The sequence below is a fragment of the Antechinus flavipes genome, chromosome 5, assembly GCF_016432865.1.
Source record: "Antechinus flavipes isolate AdamAnt ecotype Samford, QLD, Australia chromosome 5, AdamAnt_v2, whole genome shotgun sequence".
NCBI lineage: Eukaryota > Metazoa > Chordata > Mammalia > Dasyuromorphia > Dasyuridae > Antechinus > Antechinus flavipes.
In genome coordinates, this window is record NC_067402.1 from 44364667 (window position 1) to 44390816 (window position 26150).

The following is a 26150-nucleotide window of genomic DNA, read 5'->3' on the forward strand; positions in this document are numbered from 1 at the left end:
GGTTGACCTTGTGGGAGCTTCTGCGGCTTCCCGCTGGCCATTCAGTGGTTCTGCAAGTGGTTCTATTCAAGCTGAACGCTTGGTGTTGTTCTGTCATATAGCAAGCCCTCAGTGATTCCTTGGCCCTGCCTGTGCTAGCATGGAGTAAATGGGTTGGAGGGATGCTAGATCAGGATGTTCCATCTATTAAGGGAAGACACATTTGCTTCAGCTCTTGCTCTTCCTCGTGTCAGGGAGTGTATTTTGTCTCTGGATGCCTCATGAAGGGATGTGGAGGTTGGGTGGGCACCATGGAACATTGGCTCAACTAGGTGAGCTTGTGCTTGGTCCCCTAGCTACTCTGTTTGCTTTTCTTTCCTTTCCTGAGAAGGTGATGGCTTCTTGGAGTATACTCAGTCTTGGAAGTGTCTTTGTAAGTATGAGAGATCCTGGTTTTCAAATCCCAGATGAATCCTCTTATCACCAAGCACTTGCTATTCTGAACTAAGTTTGGTTATATGATAGAAATCCAGAAATCTGAACATTTTTAAAAGGTTCTGGATGCTCTCTGCAGCCAGGGAAAGAACTGATAAATAGAAGTATGTATAGAATAATCTTAATCACACACATACACACACACACACATACACACACACATTTGAATGTATAGAATAATCTTACATATACACATACACATATATATTTGAATCTGATGGTGGCTATCTCTGGGGGAGAGGAGGGAAGGGAAGGAAAAAGGGGGGAAAGAAATTTACATGATAATTTTATTGTATATTTCAAGGAAATAGTAAATTGTATATGGTAGCTTTGAAGTTTCATATGCAATTGTCTTTTTATTATATGATATGGAAGTGCTTGTTTTGTTCTGTGAAATGAAAATAAAACAGTCTGAGGGACAGTGAACTGGCCCTATTAAAAAAGTTAGAGGATCCCTGCAAACCATACCCAACCTTGTTTATAACTTGTTTTATCCTATGGGTGAATTGGTCCTGTTCCACATGAATCATTTCTCTCTACCATTGTAGATAAATATGATCAATAATCAATAAACATCAATTGTTTATAAACATTATGGTTTATCAACTTTTCTCACAAATACAGCCTCAGAGACTACAAACTAAGTAAATGCTAGCTCTGAACTCAGAAAACCCTAGCTATTCCAAACCCAGTTCTTTGTTTTGATTAAATTTCGAATATTTTCAGTAGTCACAGGCATTCTCCATCACCCTCCTACCTACACAAATTCATATACAGACATATATCACAAAGAAGTTTTCATCATAAGGTATTTTTTAAACAAAAACATCAACAAATAAAAACTGCATATAGACAGAAAATATTTAGATGTCTATCAGGGAGGAAATCAAATCTTTAATGTCCTTGAGTTGATCTCCAAGAAATCGCCATTCTTTGAACCATCAAGCCTTTCCATTCAACTCCATCATGGTTCTTTGTTCCGTAGAGTGGAGGCCTGGCCACTGGGACCAGCCTACCCTGCTTAGACTTTGTTCTCAAAATTCACAAAATAAAATCCCTGCAGGGGTTTCCTTCTGTCCTGTCCTTCAGTCATTGCCAGCTTCTCTTTATTCCCTCAGTTTGGGAGAACTCCACCCTGAATTAGATCAGTTCTGAAACATGGTTGTCTCCAGGATTTTCACAATTTTCAGGACTCAGAGTTGGGCTTTGAATGCCTTCCCCTCTGATTGTACAGGGATGGATTTCCTTCAAAGCCCTCTGAAACATTCAGAATAAACTTGCTTTTTATGCCACAATGATGGGTAATTCTGAAAGAACCCATATTCTCCAATCAATTCAGTGCTATTCAATACTTTTTTTAAAAGTGCCTTTGTTTTTGCAAGAGAAAGTGCAGGGAGCTGTATCTGGGGTTATAAACACAAAGGAAACCGTCCCCTACCCCCCACAGGAAGTGTACATTGTCCAAGTGGCTTCAACATTTACACGTATGACTAAATACAAAGTTGTTTCAAGAACAAGACTGAATATTAACATCTTGGTGAGGAGGGGGCAAAGTAGATCAGGAGCCATATGAAGAAAGTGGTCCATGACCTGTTCTTGGAAGGAAGTTGGGGATTATTCCATGAGGGTGAGTAAAGCGGGAGGTGCAATCCAGACTAGGGATGCAACTTGAGTAAAAGCAGGGAGGTGGGAGGAAACTATTGTTCACAAAGAAGTGAACTGATTTATTCACAGTCTCACACTTGGTTAGCAGCAGAACCAAGCTTAGAACGCAGCTTCATCTGAGCCCCATTCTAATGTGTTTACATTATATATACCTCTTGATATTTGCAATGCTGGTCAGATGAAATTAAAGTCAATGGTTAGAACCTGACCATCCCCAATTTAAGGATCCTTATACACACCCTTGATACACTCTGGTTTATGCGATCAGAATTTAGTTTGGGCTAACTCTTCTACCTCGAAAGAAAGCATCAATCAGGGAATATAGTCAAAAAATTGCAAATGGCCTCGTGTGAAGGATGGAAAGAAGATAGTATTAAATCCATATTAGAAGAGACTTGAAAATTGCAAATATCTATCTTCCTTGTAAACAAAGCATCTTCTCCCTGCTTCCTTCCCCAATCCCTGAATCCCTCACAAATACTTTCTGCTGGGTTTTCAGGACCATTCTGCTTCACAAAATATAGTCTGTGGTGGAGGAACGTGAGTTATGTACAGATAATCTGTCCGTGTGTTCTTGGGAGAAATAGCTTTCTTTGTATACCCAGAAATAACTCTTGTATTTCCGAAAGATTTCAGAGAGGTGCTTCTTGAACTTTTCCCCCACAAAAGCATAAATTATAGGGTTGACGCAGCAGTGGGTGAAGGAGATGACCTCAGTTATCTGGGTGGCCTGGGTGAGTTTCTGACTCAGATCACACCCATCCAGGATGTGCAGGCTGTGTAGGGAATTCAGGAAGAGCATCAAGTTAAAGGGGACCCAGAAAAGGAAAAATGCTACTACCACGATGAGCACCAGCCTGATGGCCTTGATCTTGTGGTGGTTCTGACAGCCCTTCAGGTGCCTCAGGATGTTGGTGTAACAGAACACAAGGACGGTGAGTGGAATGACAAGGCCCAGGATATTGATTTCAAAGTGGGTGATGAGTTTCCACTCGCTAGTTCTGTCTCCATAGAAGGAATAGCACTTGAGCGTCCCCTCCTCTGAAGATACCTGGTAAAACACCAGCACAGGGGCAGAGACTAAAACAGCCACCAGCCACACCAGGAGGCTGATGGCCATGCCCTTCCTGGTTGTCCTCACCTTCAAGGCGTAGACCGCGTGGACGATGGCCAGGTACCGATCCACGCTCATGATGGTGATGAAAAAGATGCTGCTGAAGAAGCCGATGTAATAGACGCCCGAGATGATCTTACACATGGTGTTCCCAAAGACCCACTGGTCCAGAGTGTAGTGTGTCAGGAAGGGGAAGGAGAACACGAAGAGCAGGTCAGAGATGGCCAAGTTCAGCAGGTACATGTCAGTCATGCTTCTCAACTTCTTACAGGCTACCAGCACCAGAATGACCAGGATGTTCCCCAGCAGGCCAAAGACAAAGAGGAGGCAGTAGAGCAACGCAAGAAGCAGAGAGCTGGACTTCTGGGTGAATGCAGTGTGGCAGGGGCTAGCTGGCTCATCCGGATAATAATCTTCTGTGGTCACGGACACATTTGGCTCCAGGGTATAATCCATCCCAGCTCAGTCACCTGGTCAGACAACATATAATCTTCTTATTAGTTTTCAAAAGATACCTCTTTGTCAAATATTTGAAGCATCTCTAGTAGTGGGGTACTTTGAGTCAGGAGCCTTGGATTTGGACCCCTGCCTTTGATATTTAGCTATGTGATCCTGGTTAAGGCACTCAACTTTTAAAAATCTCAATTTCCTGATAATAAAAAAATCATTTGCATGAAGGTAGTTGGAAGAAAAATGCTTTGTAAACTTTAAAACTAGCATAAGTGATGATGGTAATGGTGATGATGTAAGAGTACAAGACCCAGCCAAAGGAGCAGAAATAACCAAAAGCATCAGAAGTCCCTTCTGGTGTTCCTAAGTGTCTCCTTCAGGTTTACAAAATCCTTAAGGAAATTTATGTGGACTTGCCCTTAGCCTCTCTATGAGATTGTAATCTCTCCTTTAGAAGATTGTTCATGTGTAGGGCTGATCAACACCTTTTTCACCTCTTTAGTGAGTCAGTCCATGGATAGCAGACAAACCCTATCCCCCCATCTATCAGGACCTCCTTTGTTGGTAATTTTCTAAGCAGCCCTTTTGCCCTCTCCCTATCCCATATCTACACAATAGTTATATAGGAATGAGAAAATTTCTTCTAAATCCTTTCATATCCCTAGCTGATAGCCCATTTGTTCCAAGGCCAGGCAAATTAATTTGAAGCTTTGATAAATCTCAAGATAGCACTTAGAAATACTGGAAATAAGAGTTGAGTTGGTACTATGTACCATGTATTTCTACCATGCTGTCTCAGGCCCCTTAAAACTATTAAACAAATTCTTCCTGTTAATAAATTGAAAAATTATCAAAATACAGTTCAATTCCTATGTTTTAGAAACATCTTTAACTGACTTATGTGGGAGGGAGTCAGTAGAGTTTGCCGGGAATTATATCTCAAAACCACAATAGATCTTATTGGTGCTCTGTCTTTGTCTTCTCCTTTTCTATAACTGCCCTTGCTAAAGTTTCCTTTTTTGTTATTCCTCTAGAACAAGTGTTTCCCTACTTTTGAGGGCACCCTAATCACTTCTATGCAGTCTTTTCATAAGAGGATGTTCTTACTATTTAAGTCTATTGTCTGCCACAGACAGCAAAATCATGAACTTCACTACACCATACCAGTAAGAAACAAACAAATAATCCAAATAATTTCCATGGCAAGCTTGGTTCCTAGTTTCCAACAGTATCTTTTTATTTGATTAACTAGCTCCCATGATATATCTATGATTCTCTATTATGGTCATGGAATACAGTGGGCAGCTTGAAGTCAGCCAACCAGTCAATTAGGAATCATTTAAACAACTGCTATGTTCTGGACACTGGACTAAGTGCTGAGGTTACAAAAACAAAAGGGTCCTTTTCCTTCAGGACTTTGTACAAATACAAAATATATACAAAATGAATTCCAAGTAGCTTTGGGAAATAGGATGCTAACAGCTGTGATGAACATGAAAGGCTTCATGGAAAAAGAGTTGAGTTTTGAAGGATTTTGTAGATTTTGAAAGGTAGCTATGAGACGGGAGAGCATTCTAAGGATGGGAGCACCACTGGAAAAGAGCTATAGAAAGAGAAGATGGAGAATCAACAATAAGGAACAGCAAGTTTGTCAGTGATGGCTGGCCCATAGAGTGAGTATAGAGGCATAATGTGTAAAAAAAAAAAAGTTGGTAAGGAGTCAAATTTTGAAGAACTTTAAATGCTGGATAGAAGTTTCTGTTTACTTCTAGAAGTAGTAAAGTATCAGTGGAGTTTATTGAGTAGGGAGTTGATGCTGTCAGACTTAAACTTTAGGAAAATCCTTTGAAATGGGGAAAGATTGAATCAGGGGAACCAAATATAAAAATTTACTGAAATAGTCTAAATCAGAAATAATGAAGTCCTAAATTAGGGAAGTGGCTATATAAGTGGAGAAGGATACATATTCAAGGGATCTGTGAAGGTAAAAACAAGATTTGGCAACTATATGGGGTGAAGAAGAGTGAGCAGTCAGTCTCCTAGGTTATAAATTTTGGTGACAGGAAGGATAATAGTGCCTTTGAAAGTAACAAGGAAGTTTGGAAGAATAGTGGATTTTGGGGAAAAGGTAATAAGTTCTGTTTTGAATGGGTTAAGTTTCGGGTGTTTATGAGATATCTGATTAGAAATGGAAATAGAAATACAGTGTATAGAGCACAAGGTCTAAAGTCAGAAAGACCTGATTTCAAATACAGTCTCAGATATTTACTACTTGTGTGACCTTGGACCAGTCACTTTATTCTTGGTTTCCTCATTTGTAAAATGATTTGGAGAAAGAAATAGCAAATAACTCTATTATCTTTGCCAAGAAAAACCCAAATGGGGTTACAAAGAATTGAGCAGCACTAAAACAACGGAACAACAACAATAAGCAGCAGTAGGTATAAACATTCATTTAGACTAAAGATCATCAGATTTTGAGTTGGAAAGGTCTTTGAGATGCTAAAAAAAAGCTATCTTCAGAGTAATAAGCTGTTCAGAAAAGGTTCTGACTGACTGTGGGGACAGAGTATCCTGTCTCTTCAGTCCTTTGAGTCAGTATTTCCTTTTCTTTTTAGATGATTTATTATACAAAGTATTAAACTTTAATTCATTTAATCAAACTTGCTCTGCAACAATTCACTTAAATCAGTTTAAATGCATTCCCTCAAAAATATCTAACATATTTTCAAAAGAAATGAATGGAAAAAACAGAATATGTAAAGAGACGATACTAAAAATATTACAAGTCATCATCAGTGGGGTGCAACCAAAGCATTTTGGGGAGATACATTGATATCACAGTGTCTTCTTTTAGAGAGAAAGGGAAGAAGTGAATTAAATTTATATCTAAAAAAATGGGATAAGGAACAAGGCAAAAAATCAATTAATCTTGTCATCTGAGTTGGGGAGAACCTCAGAAACCATTTAGTAGTTCTATTGCCTCAAGAAGAATAATGTTTTTTCCAGCATATCTAAGATGCTTTTACATGAAGACTGAAAGTGAGGGACAATTTATTTGTTTTGTTTTGTTTGTTTTTTAAGAAAAAAGAAATCATGGAGTTAATATCAGGAATAAATAGAATAGGAAGTAAAACAACAATTTAATAAAACCATGAACAAATGGTGACTAAAAGCAGGAGATGGTTTAAGGAAAAGATCAGCAACTTAACAAACTATTAGCAAACCAAAACAACAGGTCAGGAAAATACATGTTAACAAAATTACAAATGAAAAGGAGAGATTGCAACCAAAACTAAAGAAAGGACTCCTGTAGAAGTGAGAAGACTTAAAGCATCTAAATGATTATCTACAAAATTTTGAATTACCAAAACTTATCAACAGGAAATTAATTTAAATAGACCAATCTGGCAGAAATCAAACAAGTTATGAATGATCTTATGAAAAAACAAACAAGCCAAGATGATGAAGAGAAGCCAGGAAGTTGCTTGAGTTTTTCCACTTGCTCTAGGAAACAATCAAATCTCTCCAAAAATCTAAAGTGACAGACTTCATATCAGAAGCGACATCTTCCAAAAAGATGGAGTGAAACAACTTTCCAATCCATGATACTTAGAGAGATTTCAAGAAAGGTCTGTCTTCTTTGGGTAAAAAAAAAAGTCAGCCTAGTACAGGATGTGACTGCCTAAACCAGTGGGGGCTTTTTAGCCACTGCACAGATCCCTGATTGAATAGGCCAGTGGTATAATAGGCTAGCTGTAAGGCTTCCAGTCCCAGTGCAGCAAGCAAACTTCCAGTCCTGAAGTTCAGGGCACAGCAAGCAAAACAAGACCAAGCCACCCTCACACAATGGGCAAACCATCAGCCCCCGAGGCCAGTGATCATGTTCCCTAGCTCCCAGTGCAAGAATCTTGGGACAGTACCCTCTATATAGCATGAGCAGAGGTCAATTTTTTTAAATGAACCAAAAAAATGGAGAGTGTTGATCATAGAAAGCTACTATGGTGATTTGGAAAATCAAAAAACAAACTCAGAAGAGAATAACATTGTCAAAATGCTTACATGCAAAACCTCAAAAAGGAATATGAATTGGTCTTAAGCTCAAACACTTTTCTTTAAAGACCTCAAAAAAGATTTTTAAAATCAAGCAAGAGAAGTAGAGTAAAAGTTGGGGAAAGAAATGTGAATTAAGTTTTTAAAAATTATGAAAAAAAGGAAATAGCTTGGAAAAGGAAACACAAAAACTGACTGAAGAAAATGACTCTTTACAAAACAACTGGCCAAATGGGGAAAAAATATCCCTTAAAGAAAACAATTCTTTTAAAAGTAAAATTGGCCAAATGGAAAAGGAGATGCAAAAGTTAATTGAAAATAATTCTTTAATGATTAGAATTGGGCAAATGGAAGCTAAAGACTCTATGAGACATTAAGAATCAAAGAAAAGTTTTTTAAATGAAAAAAATATAAAATACCTTATTGAAAAGAAAACTAACTTGGAAAATAGATCCATGAGAGATAACTTAATAATTATTTTACTATCTTATGCCATAATGAAGAAGAAGAAGAAGAAGAAGAAGAAGAAGAAGAAGAAGAAGAAGGAGAAGGAGAAGGAGAAGGAGAAGGAGAAGGAGAAGGAGAAGGAGAAGGAGAGAAGGAGAAGGAGAAGGAGAAGGAGAAGGAGAAGGAGAAGGAGAAGGAGAAGGAGAAGGAGAAGGAGAAGGAGAAGAAGAAGAAGAAGAAGAAGAAGAAGAAGAAGAAGAAAAACCTGGACAGTATCTTTCAAGAAATTAACAACGAAAACTGCCCTGATATCCTAGAACCAGAGAGTAAAATAATCACTGATCTCCTGAAAAAGACCCCAAAACAAAAACTTCAGGGAATATTTAATCAGCTCTGAAACTATCAAGTCAAGGAGGCAATATTTCAAGCAGCCAGAAAGAAACAATTTAAATATCAAGGTAGCACAGTCAGAATTACATAGGATTTAGCAGTTTCTACATAAAAGGACTGAACTTATGATTACAAACTATATTTTCCTCCAACCTAATTTCCCCATTTTATACTTTTCTGTAGAGGATTACAGTCAGTGGGGAAATTCTGGTCTAAGATCTAAGGTCTAAGACCCTTCAGCTCAGAGGGAACCTGCTAACAATGCTTGGTTCAGCTTCCCATCTCCCCTAAAGGCTCTAAGTCTTCCTGAGAAGTGAGGGGGTGGTGACAACCAGTGCTAAGATTGAAGCAGATGATACCAGGTGGCAAAGAGTGATAATAGGTGCCAAACTACGTACAATAGAAAGTTGTTTATGTGGTCCCACGTGCACAGTGTTGTTTCTGTTACATTATATAAAGGGGAAAATCCTTGAAATAAATGGACTCCATTTTCCCACCATCCTCAGGAGTCCCGCCTCATCACTTCTTCACTAGGAAGGGATATTTTAATTACCCCAGTGTAGGGGCTCTAACAAGCAGGATATTTTAATCATCCTGGCATGGGGGCTCTAGAAAGCAGGACACAACACTTTTCTCTGTTTTTTCACTCTTCCTCCCCACCAGTATTTTGCTTTTGATCAATGACTCCCCCAATCTGCCCTCTCTTCTATTAGCCCTTCTTCCTTTTTCTGTCCTATTGGATATGTTATTCCAGGAGGCAAAAGAGTTTGAATTATAACCCAAAATAAGCTACCATCAAAATTGAGTATAATCTTTCAGGGGAAAAGATGAATATTCAACAAAATAGGAGATTTTCACATTTTCCTGATGCAAAGACCTGAACTGAACAGGAAATTTGATCTTCAAATACAAAACTCAAGAGAAGCATAAAAAATAAATAGGAAAAAAATGGCATTCATTAAGGTTAAGTCTGTTTACATCCCTTCATGGGAAAATGATATTTGTAACTTTTTAAAAAGGTCAGTTAATAGGGCAGTTAAAGGGAGTATACTTGGACAGAGAGGTATTGATTAAAAAACTAAGGAGTGAATAAAGGATTGTATTGGGAGAAAAGGAAAAGGGGCAAAATGGAATAATTATATCATATGAGGAGGTATGAAAGACCTATTATAGGAGAGGAAAAGAAAGGAGGGATGTTTGAACTTTACTTTCATTGGATTTGATTCAAAGAGGGAATAATATACACACTCTGATGAATAGAGAAATCTATCTTACCAGATAGGAAAGAATAAAGGGGGAGGGAAAGAAAAGAAAGGGAGAACTAATAGAAGGGAGAACAGAAATAGGAAAGAAAAGAAGAGAGGGGCCAATAGAAGAGAGGGCAGATTGGGGGAGCCATTGGTCAGAAATAAACTACTGATGAAGAGAGACAGTGGAGCAAAAAGAGAGAAAAGTATAAAAGGGGGCAAAATACGATGAAGGGAAAATAGTAATTATAATCTGAATTTTAATGGGATGAACTCCTCCATAAAACAAAAGTGAATAGCAGAATAGATTAAAAAACAGACAATATGTTGTTTATAAGAAACATATTTGAAGAAGTAGTAAGACATACAAAGAGTAAAGGTATAAAAGCCTGGAGCAGAATATATTATAAGTTTCAGAAGGAAAAAAGGAAAGCAGGAGTAGCAATCCCAGTCTCAAACCAAGCAAAAGCAAAAACAAGCCTAATTAAAAGAAAGAAGGAAGGACTCTACATCTTGCTAAAAAGTACCATAGACAATGAACTAAGATCAGTCCTAAACATAGATGCACCAAGTGGCATAACATTCAAACTCTTAAAAGAGAAGTTAAGTGAGTTGTAGGAAAAAACAGTAAAATTATATTAATAGGGGATTGCAACTTTCCCTCTCAGAACTAGATAAATCTAACTGCAAAATAAACAAGACATAGGTTAAAGAAATGAATAGAATTTCAGAAAAGTTAGATTTGATAGATCTCTGGAGAAAATTCAATGAAGAAATAGAACATGACATCTCCAAAAAAATTGACTACATATTAAGGCAGAAAAACCTCACAATCAAATACAGAAAGACAGAAATGTCAAATGCATCCTTTTCAGATCATGGGGCAATAAAAATCATGTATAATAAAGGGTCATGGAAAAATAGATCAAACATTGATTAGAAATCAAATAATCTAATCCTAAATAATGAGTGAACCAAGCAACAAATCATAGAAATAATAAACAATCTTATCCAAGAGAATGACAATAATGAGACAACATACCAAAACTTAAGGAATGCAGCCAAAGCAGAACTTAGGGGAAATTTTACATTTCTAAAAGCTTACATGAATAAAATAGAGAAAGAGCAAATCAATTATTTGAGCATGCAATTTTAAAAAGCTAGTAAAAGAATAAATTAAAAATCCCCAATTAAATGCCAAATTAGAAATTCTGAAAATCAAGGGAAAGATTAATAAAATTAAAAGTAGGAAAACTATTGAAAACTAATAAATAAAACTAAGAACTGGTTTTATGGGGGGAAATACCAATAAAATAGGTAAATCTTTGCTTAGCTTAATTTAATTTTATTTTATTTCATTCTTTGCTGAGGCAATTGGGGTTAAGTAACTTACCCAAGGTCACGCAGCTAGGAAGTGTTAAGTCAGGAGGACTTCAGGCTGCTGCTCTATCCACTGTACCACCTAGCTGCCCCTGCTTAATTTTATTTTTAAAAAAAGGAAAAAAATTCTAGTATCAAAAAAGAAAATGGTGAATTCATCACTAATTAAGAGGAAATTAAAGCAATAGTTAGGAACTATTTTGCCCAACGGAATACCAATAAATCTGACAATCTAAGTGAAATGGATGAATATCTACAAAAATGTAGGTTGCTCAGATTACAGAAGAGGAAATAGAATATTTAAATAACCCCATTTTAGAAATAAATTGAACAAGCCATTAATGAACTCCCCAAGAAAGAATCTCCATGGCCAGATGGATTTGCAAGTGAATTCTACCAAACATTTAAAGGATAATTAATTTTAATACCTTAGAAACTATTTGAAAAATAGGTAGAGTCCTACCAAATTCCTTTTATGACACAAATATGATGCTATTACCTCAACCAGGAAAAGCCCAAACAAAGGAAATTATATACCAATTTTCCCTAATGGATATTGATGCAAAATTTTTAAATAAAATATCAGCAGAGATTTTAGCAATTTATCATGAGGAACATATACTGTGACAAGGTAGGATTTATACCAGGAATACAGGACTGGTTTAATTTTAAGAAATCTATCAGCATAATTGACCACATGGATAACCAAACTAATAGAAATCATATGATTATCTCAATAGATGTTGAAAAAGTTTTTGACAAAATACAACACCCATTCCTATTAGAAACACTAAGGCACATAGGAATAGTTGGAGTTTTCTTAAAATGATAAATAATATCCATCTAAAACTCTTAGCAAGCATTATCTGTAATGGGGATAAGCTAAAAGCTTTCCCAACAAGCTCAGGGGTGAAACAAGTATGCCCATTATCACCACTATTATTTAATATTGTACTGGAAATGTTAGCATTAGCTAGCATTAGAAGAAAAAGAAACTGAAGAAATTAGAACAGGCAATAAAGAAACAAAATTATCATTCTTTGCAGATGATGTGATGGTATATTTAGAGAATTAAGTAAAATAAATTATTTTAAAAAATTAGAACTTTAGCAAATTTACATTATATAAAATAAACCCACATAAATCATCACATTTCTATATATTTCCAACAAAGTCTAGCATCAAGATATATAAAGAGAAATTCTAGTTAAAAATAACTATCAATTATATAAACTATTTGGGAGTCTACCTGCCGAAATAAATTCAGGAATTATACGAACAAATTCATAAGAATATGTCATTCCCCAATTGTTAAATAATCAAATGATATGAACAAGCTATTTTCAGATGGAGAAATTTCATGGATTTATAAGTCATATAAAAAGATACTCCAAATTACTATTGATCAGAGAAATTGAAATCAAAACTATTTTGAAGTACCACCTTATACCTATCATATTGGCTATGTTAGAAAAGAGAAATGATAAATGTTGGATGGGATGTGGGAAAATTGGTACATATTGTTAGTGGAGCTGTGAACTGACTCAACTGTTTTGGAGACCAATTTGGAACTCTGCCCAAAGGAAAATCAAACTGTGCATATCCTTTGATCCAGCAATATCACTACTAGATTTGTATTCCAAAAAGATCATTAAAAAAGGGAAAAAGATCTACATGTGGAAAAATGTTTACAGCAGCTTTTTTGTGGTGGCAAAGAATTAGAAACTGAGAGAATTGACTGAACAAGTTGTGATATATGAATGTAATGAAAATACTAATGTGCTATAAGAAATGAACAAACAGATTTCAGAAAAACCTGGAAAGATAGATAAACTGAGGCTGAGTGAAGTGAATAGAAGCAGGAAAACTTTGTACACAGTAATAGCAACATTGTTCAATAATCAACTATGACAAAATTAGCTCTTTTTAGTAATGCAGTGATCCAAGACAATTCCAAAAGACTCAGGATGGAAAATGCCATCTGTAACCAGAGAAAGGACTATTGTATCTGAATGTAGATTGAAGCAGGCTATTTGCTTTTGTGTGTGTGCACGTGCATGCGTGTGTATCTGTGTGTGTGTGTGTGTGTGTGTGTGTGTGTGTATTTTGTGGCTTTTTCCTTTTCTACCATCTCTTTTTTCACAATATAATTAATGTGAACATATGCTTACATGATTGTGCATTTATAACATATCATATTGCTTGCTTTCTTGGGGAGAGGGATGGGAGAGCAAGAGGAAGAAAAAATATGAAAATCAAAATCTTATACCAAAAAAAAAAGAATGTTATCTCTACATGTAATGGAAAAAAATAAAATACTACTTACCAAAAACAAACAAATAAACAAACTAGCCCAGATGGTTTTAGAGAAGGAAATTTTTAAACATTATCAGAAGAAATAAGTTCTTCTGCATGGATTATTCATTAAAAAGAGAGTGATGTGGACTGATTAGACAAGAAAAAAGAAAACCCAGAAAAAGAAGAGCAAAACAAGTAGATAGAGCCAATTAGAATCACTTCTAAATAATGCTGGATGCAGTTCCTGACACCTAGAAGTCTTCCCAATTCTTATATTTAGATATTTTCTAACCTACTCATTGCTATTGTGTTCAAAAGTATTTAAAATTTTAGTTCAACTGTTTTTTCAGGCATGTCCAGTTTTGGGGACCTCATTTGGTATTTTCTTGGCAAAGATGCTGGATTGGTTTGCCATTTCATTGTCCAACTCATTCTACCATTTGAAAGTATGATCTACATACAATAATTATATCATATGAGGAGATATGAAAGACCTATTATAGGAGAGGAAAAGAAAGGAGGGATCTTTGAACTTTACTTTCATTGGATGAAAGATGAGAAAACTGAGTAAAACAGAGTAAAGTGATTTGGCCAGGGTCACCAGTAAGTGTCTAGGATAAGATTTGAAATTAGGAAGATGAATCTTACTGACTTGTGGCCCAGTACTCTATCCATTCTACCATCTAGCTGCCCCCATACTTGAGATCTGGCTTACCTTAATGGTAGATATCAAAGAAAATTCAGTTCCCTTTATCAATCTCAGTTGAAAACCATGGACCAGTCAGAGATTAGGCTGTGTCTGAAAAAAAGCCATCTTCCTTAGTAGCAATTGTACAGCTTCATTTCCTTGAAACTTAACAAAGACCAGGGACCTAGCAGGTGAAAGTAAGGTAGAATACATTACTCATTGTACTCTTTCTCAACACATATGGACATTAAGGATTTGGATATTCTCATTAAATCCTGTAGTTAGAAAGAATGAGCATGAAACTGTCTTTGAAATTCTAGGCGAGATTAGTATCTGGGGGTAAAAAGGGAAAGCTACATACAATTTCTGATGAGGGAAATATGGTGTTCTCCTAAAACTAAACAAAGAAAACACTGATAAAGAATGATATAACCTGTCAGATTGGCTAGAATGATAGGCAAAGATAATGCGGAATGTTGGAGGGAATGTGGGAAAACTGGGACACTGATACATTGTTGGTGGAATTGTGAATGGATCAACCATTCTGGAGAGCAGTTTGGAACTATGCTCAAAAAGTTATCAAACTGTGCATACTCTTTGATCCAGCAGTGTTACTACTGGGCTTATATCCCAAAGAAATCTTAAAGAAGGGAAAGGGATCTGTATGTGCATGAATATTTGTGGCAGGTCTCTTTGTAGTTGCCAGAAACTGAAAACTGAGTGCATGCCCATCAATTGGAGAATGGCTGAATAAATTGTGGTATATGAATATTATGGAATATTATTGTTCAGTAAGAAATGACCAACAGGAGGATTTCATAAAGGCCTGGAGAGACTTACATGAACTGATGCTGAGTGAAATGAGCAGGACCAGGAGATTATTATATACTTCAACAACAATACTATTAGATGATCAATTCTGATGGATGTAGTTATCTCCAGCAATGAGATGAACCAAATCAGTTTCAATGGAGCAGTAATGAACTGAAACAGCTACACCCAGAGAAAGAACTCTGGGAGATGACTTTGAATCAGTACATAGAATTCCCAATCCCTCTATTTTTGTCTGCCTGCATTTTTTATTTCCTTCACAAGCTAATAGTATACTATTTCAAAGTCTGATTGTCTTTGTATAGCAAAATAACTGTTAGGACATGTATTTATATTGTATTTAATTTATACTTTAACATATTTAACATGTATTGGTCAACCTGCCATCAGGGGGAAGGATGGGGAGGAGGGGAAAAATTGGAACAAAAGGTTTGGCAATTGTCAATGCTGTAAAATTACCCATGCATATAACTTGTAAATAAAAAGCTATAATTAAAAAAAAAAGAAAAGAAAAGAAAAAACAGAATGGTATAGATCAATTTCTCCAGTGAATATAGATGCAAAATACTAAGTAGCAGCTAGCAAACATAGTATCATTATGACCAAGTAGAATTTATACCAGATATGTAAGTCAGGCTCAACATCAGGAAAATTATCAACATAAAAACAAAAATTATATTGATCATTACAGAAAAAAAGTCTTAGATAAAAATCTAGCATCGATTACCTACAAAAACTCTAAAAACAAATAGCAATTGCAAGATTTTTCCTCAACTCAGTAAAACATGTCTATATTAAATTAACACCAAATACTATATACAATGAAGAAATCTATCCAATATTCTCATAAAAAAATAGGTACCAAATAAGGATGCTCACTTTTAATATTTTCATTGACAAAGTATTGACTACGTTGCTCATTATAGCTAGGCAGGAAAAAGATACAGGAAGACAACAGTAGAAGTGATGAAGTCAAGTTATTATTATTTGCAGATGACATGATGGGATGTATATATATATATTACATATTATGTATATGTAATATATATATACATATATATATTACAACTGATTCAACCCAAAATGAAATGAGACAAATGAATTTAACAATATTATATGTACAAGATTTACCTATATAATTCTGTATGACTTAAAACAATGCAGACTCCAAAAACAATTTTAAAAACCCTGACTTACAGTGTTTTTTTAAAATCAATTATAACCTAAATACTACCTCAGTTACAAAGAAGACAATATCCACCTCCCTTATTCAAGCTCAGTATGTTGTCATGAAATTTAAACACAGAAGATCTGAGCAACTTTATGGGTATGCTTCTAAAAGTTCTTTTGATTGTGTTTAGAAAGACTATATCTTTAATAAGAATGAATGTTGGATTTCTATCAGATATTTTTCTTGCATCTGTTAAATTAAAAAAAATATATATATATATATTTTTTTTTTTTCTCTTGCTAAAGGAAAAGCTGTCCTGACTCTACTATTCACAACCTGTGTAATCTGACACAAATAGCTCAACCCACCTGGCCCTCAGTTTCTTTATCTGTAAAAATGAGAGTATTGAACCAGATGATCTCAAAAGTGTATTCTAGCCATTGATCCTCTTAGACAGCAAAACCTGAGGCAGACAGACTTATTTCACGTACCCACATCATTCTTACCAAAAAAAAAAAAAAAAAGCTACTTACCTTCCAAAGGGGCACTGTTAATTTCAGTGGGTGACACAACTGCAGGAGTGATATATCATACATATATATGTACTGAGTATTTGCATATATACACCCACAGACAGCTGTGACATCAAAAAGCTAAAAATTGTCATTTCCTTTTTTTTTTTTCCTGATCTACAAAAAGTAAGCTTAAAGTACTGAGTTGAGTCTGTGGGCTTGTTTTTAAAGATTTTTTCAAACTTTAAAATCCTCTGAATAATGAACTTTTACATGGCTGATTTGAAATATGGTTCACTTACCATGCAAATCAGTGATTCAATTGTTTTTAATAAGCTCTGTTAGACTGAATGTAAAACTTTATTTGCTGAAGTATTCCCATTCCTATGAACTTAATGAAAGTAAAGAAACTTGTTAGAGATATTGAGAACATTTTTTAACAGTAGGAGAGTCAGTTCAATGATTTATTTTTAGGATATTTACTGTCATTTTCATATTTAAAAAGATGTATTTTAAGTAGCTTCACATACATTGATCTGTGTTACCCTACTAGGGAAATTGCTTTACAAAGAAATACAAAAAATAATACTCTTCAAGACTAGTATAGTTTACATGCAATTCAGATGAGCAAGCCAGTACAAAATCCAGCTAAATCTTCTCTACAACAGTTGGGTCATGAAGTAAGAGAGCTTCTTCCTCAAGATCTGTGAAGCCCAGTTTCTTAGAGCTTTAACTGTTAGAAAGAGGAAAAAGTTCTATGTTTACAAACATTTATAGCAGCTTTTGTGTGTGTGTGGCAGTTAAGAATTAGATATTAAGGGAGTTCCCTATCAAGTGGGAAATGGATAAGCAAAATTAATAAGAAATTAAATGAAGGATAAAATTTCAGAGAACCTTGGAAAGATTTGTATGAACCGATGTGGAATGACATGAAGAGATCATGTAAGACAATTTATATGATAATAGAAATACTGCAAAAGTGAAGAACTTTAAAGAATGATGGCAGTATTAGAGGAAAGAGATATTCTCAAGAGACGTTCCTAGAATAAAATTGACTGGCCTTGAGCAAGGGGTGTGAGAGGGAGGAGTTGAGGATGATATCTAGCTTGTAAAGCAGTGCCCCAGAGATTGAGAGGGAAGTCTGGCAAGAGAAAGAGTTTTGGGCAAAAGGTGGTGACTTCAATTTAGGATATATTGAGTTTATTATGTCTATAGGATATTCAAGTCCAAATGTCTAATAGGTAGTTAGATATGAATTTAAAACACAGAACAAGGCATATAATTTTAGACATGTCTTACTTGACTATACATATTTGATAGAAGGGTTTTTCCTTTTCCTTTTCTTTTTTCCTTTGGAAGAGGAGAATTGAGAGAGAAAGAAAAAATAAATGTGTATTAATTGTGAAAACAATTTTTTTTAAAATTCTTCGTAATCCTCAACATGCTAAATAGGAAAAAAAATAACTTTTAGCTTTCCTCTTCCCCTTCTCAACTTCCCAATAGAATGATAGACTTTCTGGAAAGCATTCTTCACTTCCTTAAGAGACTCTTATAAGAGAAATTTCTTATCTCAAAAGGACAGCTCGAAGTTTTTATGTCACTTCCTTCAATATCATTTTCATCATCTGTGACAGAGGAAACATTATATTTGGATTCTAATATCCCAGATCCTGATGGAAAAATGAAAACAGAAATTAAGTAAATGAAGCAAAGAAGAGCAACTGAATCAAATCAGTACATTTAGAGGAGAACAGTGCTGGAGGCTGCACAATGTGAAAGCTTAAAGGCATCTTTTTTTAATTTTGTCATCATTTTTTAAGGTATTTGAAAAAAGGAAAGATTTTTGACAATTAAAAATGATGGACAATTGGGAATGCAGCAGTGGTTGTTGATCTATATGCCAGTTTCTTATCCAAACTCTATATGAGAATCATCTATATACAAGTCAATATTCTTGATGAAAGTCTGAGAAGAGAATAGACAGACTTTCCCAACTAACTTTCTAAAACAGACCACAGTCATACAACAGACTGAAAAATACAGAAAATATGATGTTCTACTGTGTCTGTTGCATATTAATTATTTTTAAATATTCAATTCAATTAGGCAAAATATAGTTGGAAAGCTCTCCTTCAATAAGATATCTCTCGTATATAAGTTAAGATCGTATATAATTTTTAAATAAAAATTAAAAAAAAAGATCGTATATAATTTGTCAATAGATATAGTCAGAGATAAATTTGTTCAACAATCTTCTGACTGTTTCTGTATAATAATAATACAGTAGAGTCTCTACCATGTCTAAGTAAAAGAAATCTCAATAGGCTTTCTTTTTTGTATTATGGAATCCTTAGACAGTCTGATGAAGCTTATTCATTCCTTCTCGGAATCATGTTTTCAAATGTATGAAATAAAATACATAGTATTAATAAGGTAACTAATTCTATTGAAATAAAGATGTAAATTTTTCTTATCCAAGTTCATGGATCCAAAGTTTATGGAATCGGGGTTGAGGTTCCTTGCTATAGACAGGGAAGCTTCCCCATTGCTTGGGGTGGGGGGATTATATTGTGATGGCATCAAGCCCCAGAATACTGCTGGGATCAATTAAACAACTCATCCTAGAAAAAAAAAAAAGAAAAAGAACTAGGTTTTATTTTACTCATGCGTCAGCTGGATGGGCAGTTCACTAATCAGATACATAAATACTTGTATGTTAGGCAAGTCCTGCAGATGAATAATTAGTTGGGCCTAAAAAACAAGTTTTATTGTTGTCCAATTGTACTTGACTCTTTGTGATGTCATGTTGGTCGTGCCCCCCCCCCCTTTTTTTTTTTTGCTGAGGCAATTGGGGCCAAGTGACTTGCCCAGGGTCACACAGCTAGGAAGTGTTAAGTGTCTGAGGCCATATTTGAACTCAGGTCCTCCTGACTTCAGGGCTGATGCTCTATCTACTGCGCCACCCAGCTATCCCTCTTTCTTTTTTTTTAATTATAGCTTTTGATTTTCAAAATATGTACATGGATAATTTTTGACATTCATCCCTACAAAACTCTGTGTTCTCATTTTTTCTCTCCCTTCCCACCACCCCCTCCTCCAGTCAGCAAGTGATCCTGTATATGTTAAACAAGTGCAATTCCTCCAAGCATATTTCCACAAATATCATGCTGCACAAGAACAATCAGATCCAAAAAAAGAGAAAGAAAACAAAATGCAGACAAACAACAATAAAAAGAGTGAAAATGCTACATTGTGACCCACATTCAGTTCCCAGTATACTCTCTCTGTAAATCCTTTTTTCTTGACAAGAATAAGTAGAGTCATTGGTCATTTACTTCTCCAGGCTACTTTACAGATGAGGAAACTGAGGCAAACAGGCCAAGTGACTTGCCTAGGATCACATAGTAAATATCTGAGGTCAAATTTGAACTCAGGACTTTCTGACTCCAAATTCTGTATTCTATCCACTGTGCTTTCTAGTCATTCATGAAACAGAGCTACAGCACATTTGGGAAATCAAAAAATGTTTACAGTGATCCGAATCTGTTTCAACTCATAAAATCCCAAAGTCTTAATGCTAGCAATCTTTGGGAGATGCTGTATCATTGCAAAATCATAGGATACCACAATTTCTAAAGAATTAAAATCACAAATTAAATTAAAAGAATTAAATCCTAAATTAAAATCAAAGAGCAATGAAGTTGTGCAAGAGGAGGATACTACACAGAGTAATAATAATAAGAGGAAGTATAGTTTCATGTGCAGAGCTCAGGACTTGGGGATTGAAGTTCTAGGTTCTAATTCTACTCAGACACTTAAAGTGGAAGGTTACAGATTTAGACCCAGAAGAGATCTTAGAAGCTGTCCACTTCCTAATGTTGCAAATTCAACAAGTCAAGTTATTTCTCAACATCACACAGACAGCAAATGTTAAAAGTAGGTTTTGAAGTCAGATCCTCTGACTGAATTCAGAATTTTTTTCTATTTTTTCATTAGTTGTGCTACCCTGGGCAAGTTATTGAACCTTGAAGATCCTCAGTTTCCTCTTGTGTAATAATAGTGTTTTGGAAACAATGAACATGACCTTGAACAGACTTTGGGAGATTATGAAGGATAGTGTCATGAAAGCCATGAACATGAGCTTGAACAGATTGGGTGATGATGAAGGATAGTGTCATGGAAGCAATGAACATGAGCTTGGACAGACGTTGGGAGGTAATGAAGAATGGTGTCAGGAAAGCAATGAACTTGAGTTTGGACAGACTGGGAAATAATGAAGGATAGTGTCATGGAAGCAATGAACATGAGCTTGGACAGATTTGGGGAGATATGCCCAATGGAGGATGGCAGGATCTGAAGTCCTGTGGCCTCTGTGGTCACAAGGTGGCAGATACCACTAATAACAACAACCACTAAGTAGGTGCAATGATAGCTTCTATTTCCTGGGGTTGTTGTGAAGATCACAAGAGATAATGCATCTGATATGTTTTGTGAATTTTACTATATAACTTAAAAATAAACTAATAATTCTGTGATGTTTAAAAAGTTCAGGAGACATGTTTTCTGAAGAATTAATAATTTTATTAATAATGCTAGAATTTTATGGTCAGTGACCCTCTTGAATGTCAAAAGTCCTCATGGGTGGAGGGCTTACAACTTATATGCTCCTGAAAAAGTGGATATTCCTGAGGTTGGCAATCAACTGTGACTGGTTAACAATTAATGAGAGAATGAATATTATAATATGACTTGGATTATATTCCAATGAGGATCTTATGGCACATGACCCTGAATATGACCAAATCTTGGTCAAAGAGACTTAGCAATTTCCATGTCATTTTCCTGATGAGAAGAATCCATGTTTTCCCAGACCTGTCTGAGTAAAGACAGTGAGCAGGAAATGTATGTATTGCTTAAACTTAGAATTTTTGTGGTCTTTGATTAGATCATAGCCATTTTGTCTGGGTAAATATTTAAGAAAGATTTTCCATATTATTTGATTATCTGGATAAGGAAAAAGAAAAGAGTAAACACTTTGATCTTAATTAAATAAATAGTTATTGATATATAAAATAAATAATCATTTCTCTCAATCGGCATAGCAGATAATCATTCTTGAAATGGTTAACCAGAAGAGGAGGTTTTGCAGTGGGGGCAAATGATCACAGAGGTGAAAAATCCTCCAGAAGGCAGTCATTCTGAGTGATAGGAATTATAATAATATAAAAGCTAACATTTATATAGCACCCATTACCTTCCAGATACTATACTAAGTACTTTACAAATGTTATCTTATTTAATCCTCACAACAGCCTTGGAAGATAGATAGTATTATCTCCCGTTTTCAGATGAGAAAACTGAGATTACATGATTTAGCCAGAGTCATTTGTCTGGAAAGATTATGAGGCTAGTTTGGAACTCAGGTCTTTTTGGTTCCAAGTCCTGAACTCTATTGCAATACCCGGCATTCTCATAGGTAGGTAACTGTGGTAGCTCTTCAAGGTTTTATGGGATGAAAAGTCAAAATTTCCCACAGATTGAGAGGGCCTGGCTGGATTGGCATCAGTGATTATATTTTTGCAGGAAGTAGCTCTATCAATGATATCTTAGAACCACTGAAGTTTTCTGTTTTTCAAAACAAGAATCAATTCCTTTTTTGATATTTACAAAGACTGTTGCTGTTTATTAATTTTTTTATTAAAGCTTTTTATTATCAAAATATATGCATGGATAAATTTTTAACATTGACCTTTACAAAATCTTGTGTTCCAAATTTTCCTCTCCTTCCCCCCACCTCTTCCCCCAGATGGCAAGTAATCCAATAAATGTTAAACATGTTAAAATATATGTTAAATTCAATATATGTATACATATTTCAAGAAATCAAAAAAGATTAAAAAAGAAAAAATGAGAAATAAAACAAAATGCAAGCAAACAACAACAAAAAGAGTGAAAATGTTACGTTGTGATCCCCACTCAGTTCCCACAATCCTTTCTCTGGGTGTAATTGGCTGTCTTCATCACAAGATCATTGGAACTAACCTGAATCATCTCACTGTTGAGAAGAGCCACATCCATCAGAGTTGATCATCGTAATTTCACTCAGCATCAGTTCATATAAATCTCTCCAGGTCTGTCTGAAATCATCCTGCTAGTCATTTCTTACAAAACAATAATATTCCATAACATTCATATACCGTAACTTATTCAGCCATTCTCCAACTGATGGGCATCCACTCAGTGTCCAGTTCAAGAATCAATTCTAAATCAAGGATTGGGGAAGAAAATATGAGTAAAATAAGATAAAGAAGGATTCAAAATTAATTTATATTTGATGGTGGGAAGCTGTCAAGATACACAGACTTCCTTTATTTGTTTCCGATGCCTGTGACTCTCCTAGACCCTCCTCCCACTTTTTTAAACATGTGCAGTTCTTTTAAAGTTATTTCCACATTTATCATGCTTCACAAGAAAAATCAGATCAAAGAGGGAGAAAAAGAAAAAAATAAGTAAGCTAACAACAACAACAAGAAGAAGAAAGTCAAACTACTAGGTTATGATTCACATTCAGTCCCCATAATCCTCTCTTTGGATGCAGATGGCTCTCTCCATCATAAGTTTATTGGAAATGCCTTGAATCACCTCATTCCACAAGCATTTATTGAGCTCTTACTATGAGACTGGCAAGTATTTCTAAAGTAAGGCAAAGAGGGTCTCTTTCCTCAATGAACTTAATGTTTCTTGGGGGAATGCATATGTAAAGAAAAAGGTATATAAATGATACATACAAAGTAAATGGCCTCTCACCTTAGAAGGGAAGACTAGAGCAACTGAGGAACAGGGAATGCAGAATCTCAAATCTGTCTGGGTGGCCCAGGCGTGGAAATTCTAGATAAGTAGAGATAAATTGATCCAGGGATTCTTTACTTTTGTATGTATGTCATGGATTCCTCATAGGGAATAAGACAGTGCAGTGGACAAAGTACCAAGCCTGCAGTCAGAAAGACTCATCTTCATAAGTTCAAATCTAGCTTCAGACTCTAAATAGCTGGGTGACCTGGGCAAGTCACTTAATCCTGTTTGCCTCAGTTTCCTCACATGTAAAATGAACTGAACAAGGAAATGGCAAACCACTGTAGTATCTTTGCCAAGAAAACCCCAAATGGGGGTCATGAAGAGTCAGATGTAATTGAAAAATGACTGAATAACAGCAAGGGCTCCCTTTGACTATCGGATGTACCCTATGGAATCTTTCTTAGAATATCACTTTTATATCAGAAAACAGAATACATGGCATTACAAATGAACTCAATATTGAAATATAGTTCTTGCAATTTTTCAAAAAAGTACTCAGATTCCAGGAAAAGAACTTACTTTAATAGATGAGGAAAACAACACTTGGTTAGGGAACTTAAGTAATTTATTCCTAGATAATACAAATAGCAGAATAAGAATTGAACTCATGCAAATTTAGGTGGTATAGTCAATAGAATAATTGGCCTTGAGTCAAAAACACCTGATTTCAAATCTAATTAGATACTTACTAAGTATCTAACATTTGACTTCAGTTTCCTTAACTACAAAATAGGTATAATCACAGTACCTGCCTTCCAGGACTGGTATGAGTCTCAAATGTGATAGATGAAGCACTAAGTACAGTGTCCAGCACATAATAGACCTTATCTAAATATTTATTCCCTCCTCTTTATTACCTCCTCATTGTAGTATCTTATACCACATAGTGCAAGTTATTCTGACTTTTTCTTTCCAAGACACCCAGCTACCTAAAAATACAGTCTAATAAGACATGAATTTGAATTTAAAACAACCTGGGGCTTTAATTCCCAACCCTGGTAGTTACTGATCATTTAACTTGATTTTCTGATTTGTAATACAAGGGGTTTGGACCAAATTATTTTAAAGGCCCATTCCAGCTTTAAATTTATGACTCTGATACTTGGGATCTAAATAGATCTTCTATTGGGATCTCAAAGGTATCCTAAATAGACCATTGGGTGACCTGCAAATAAAGAAGGAAGAACTAGTGGGATACATCCAGTATCGTTGGGTTTGAATTCTGGTTCTGCTTGAAGTCGGGGAAGTGGATTAATTTCTCTGGGCCTTGGTTTTTCCTTCTGTAAAATGATGGGATCGGACCAGATGATCTATAAGATCCTTTCCAGATCTGACTCATTGAAGCTTAGGGTTCCATGATTCTAATAGCCAGAGAGGAACACTAGAGTCATCACTACTCCTGAGATCTTTGTGATAATTGGAGAAAATTTAATCAATAAAAGGAAAGAAGGTGGGAGTAGAGAAAAATCTGTAGGGACAGGAAATGGGAGAGAGCAACAGGAAATCCTGTATGATAAATTCAGAGTCTAACTATCATTGCTGCCATCTTCCACTAAAACCTCAGCTCTCCTAACTGATGAGTAAACAAATCATAACTTTGTGACTATGCTAAGAAATTCAGGGTTTTCCCTCCAGACCAGTTTTAATGAAAGGCTGAACATCTGCTATGATGAGGTCACTAGGGTGTAGAAAGCACCTAAATTCATGACTGGCTTAAACCCTGTGCAGAGGCCGGAAGACAATATGGAGTGGTGGAAAGAGTGTGGGCTTGGGCACTAACGTACCTGGATTTCCTTATTTCTATATATGTGATTGGGAAAATTTTCTCTGGGCTTCAGTTTCTCTTCCTGTAAAATGTGGGGGTCAGACAACTGGACCTCTTAAGCTCCTCCCAGCTGTAAATCTATAACCAGTCAATTGATAAGAGTCGGTGATCAGGGGACTGTGATTTAGAAGGGCTAATAATATTTGTTCTATTTCAACAGCTAGAAACAACTGAGCTTTAATCGAGCTAAAAAGAATACTTAGTTAAAATAGAAGATTTTCTTCTTCTATTCTACTCCCAAAGAAAGCTCTTCCCAATTTTATCCTGTCCCATTCTGTACCTGTAGCCAAATTTGAGTGTCTTCTCTACTCTTTTTTTTATTGAAACATTTTATTTTCAAAACATATGGAGGGATAATTTTTCAACGTTGATCTTTACAAAACCTTGTGTTCCAAATTTCCCTTTCTTCCCCCCACCCTTCCCCTAGATGACAAACAATCCAATATATGATAAACATGGTTTAAAAATATATGTAAATCCAATATAGGAATCCATATTTATACAATTATCTTGCTGTACACGAAAAATCAGATCAAAAGGGAAAAACTACTTTTCATATGGCAAACTGGGAATCTGGTATCTCTTTCTCCATGACTGGATAGTGTCTCAGAGTCTGCTTGAATGGAACAATGTGTCCCTTTGGTGAGGAGGTCTCTCCTTATCCATGTTAAATTTACCTTTTAAAGCTGATTGGAGGGTACATTTCTTACCTGGGTCTCCAGATGGCCAGTTTTAAACTCTATCAGCCTG

The 26150-nt window shown here is 35.6% G+C and overlaps 1 protein-coding gene across 1 annotated transcript; it reads right to left on the minus strand.

Moving 5' to 3' along the window:
• Positions 1-702: 702 nt before the first annotated feature.
• On the minus strand, positions 703-4904 carry LOC127563968 (C-C chemokine receptor type 8-like). The gene has a single exon (XM_052000163.1). The coding sequence runs from the start codon at positions 3707-3709 to the stop codon at positions 2651-2653; it is 1059 nt and encodes a 352-aa protein (XP_051856123.1). The 5' UTR covers positions 3710-4904; the 3' UTR covers positions 703-2650.
• Positions 4905-26150: the final 21246 nt, after the last annotated feature.

What these genes read in the sequence shown, in the direction of transcription:
- LOC127563968 (XM_052000163.1), bottom strand. Translation starts at nt 3,709, where the DNA reads ATGGATTATACCCTGGAGCCAAATGTGTCCGTGACCACAGAAGATTAT.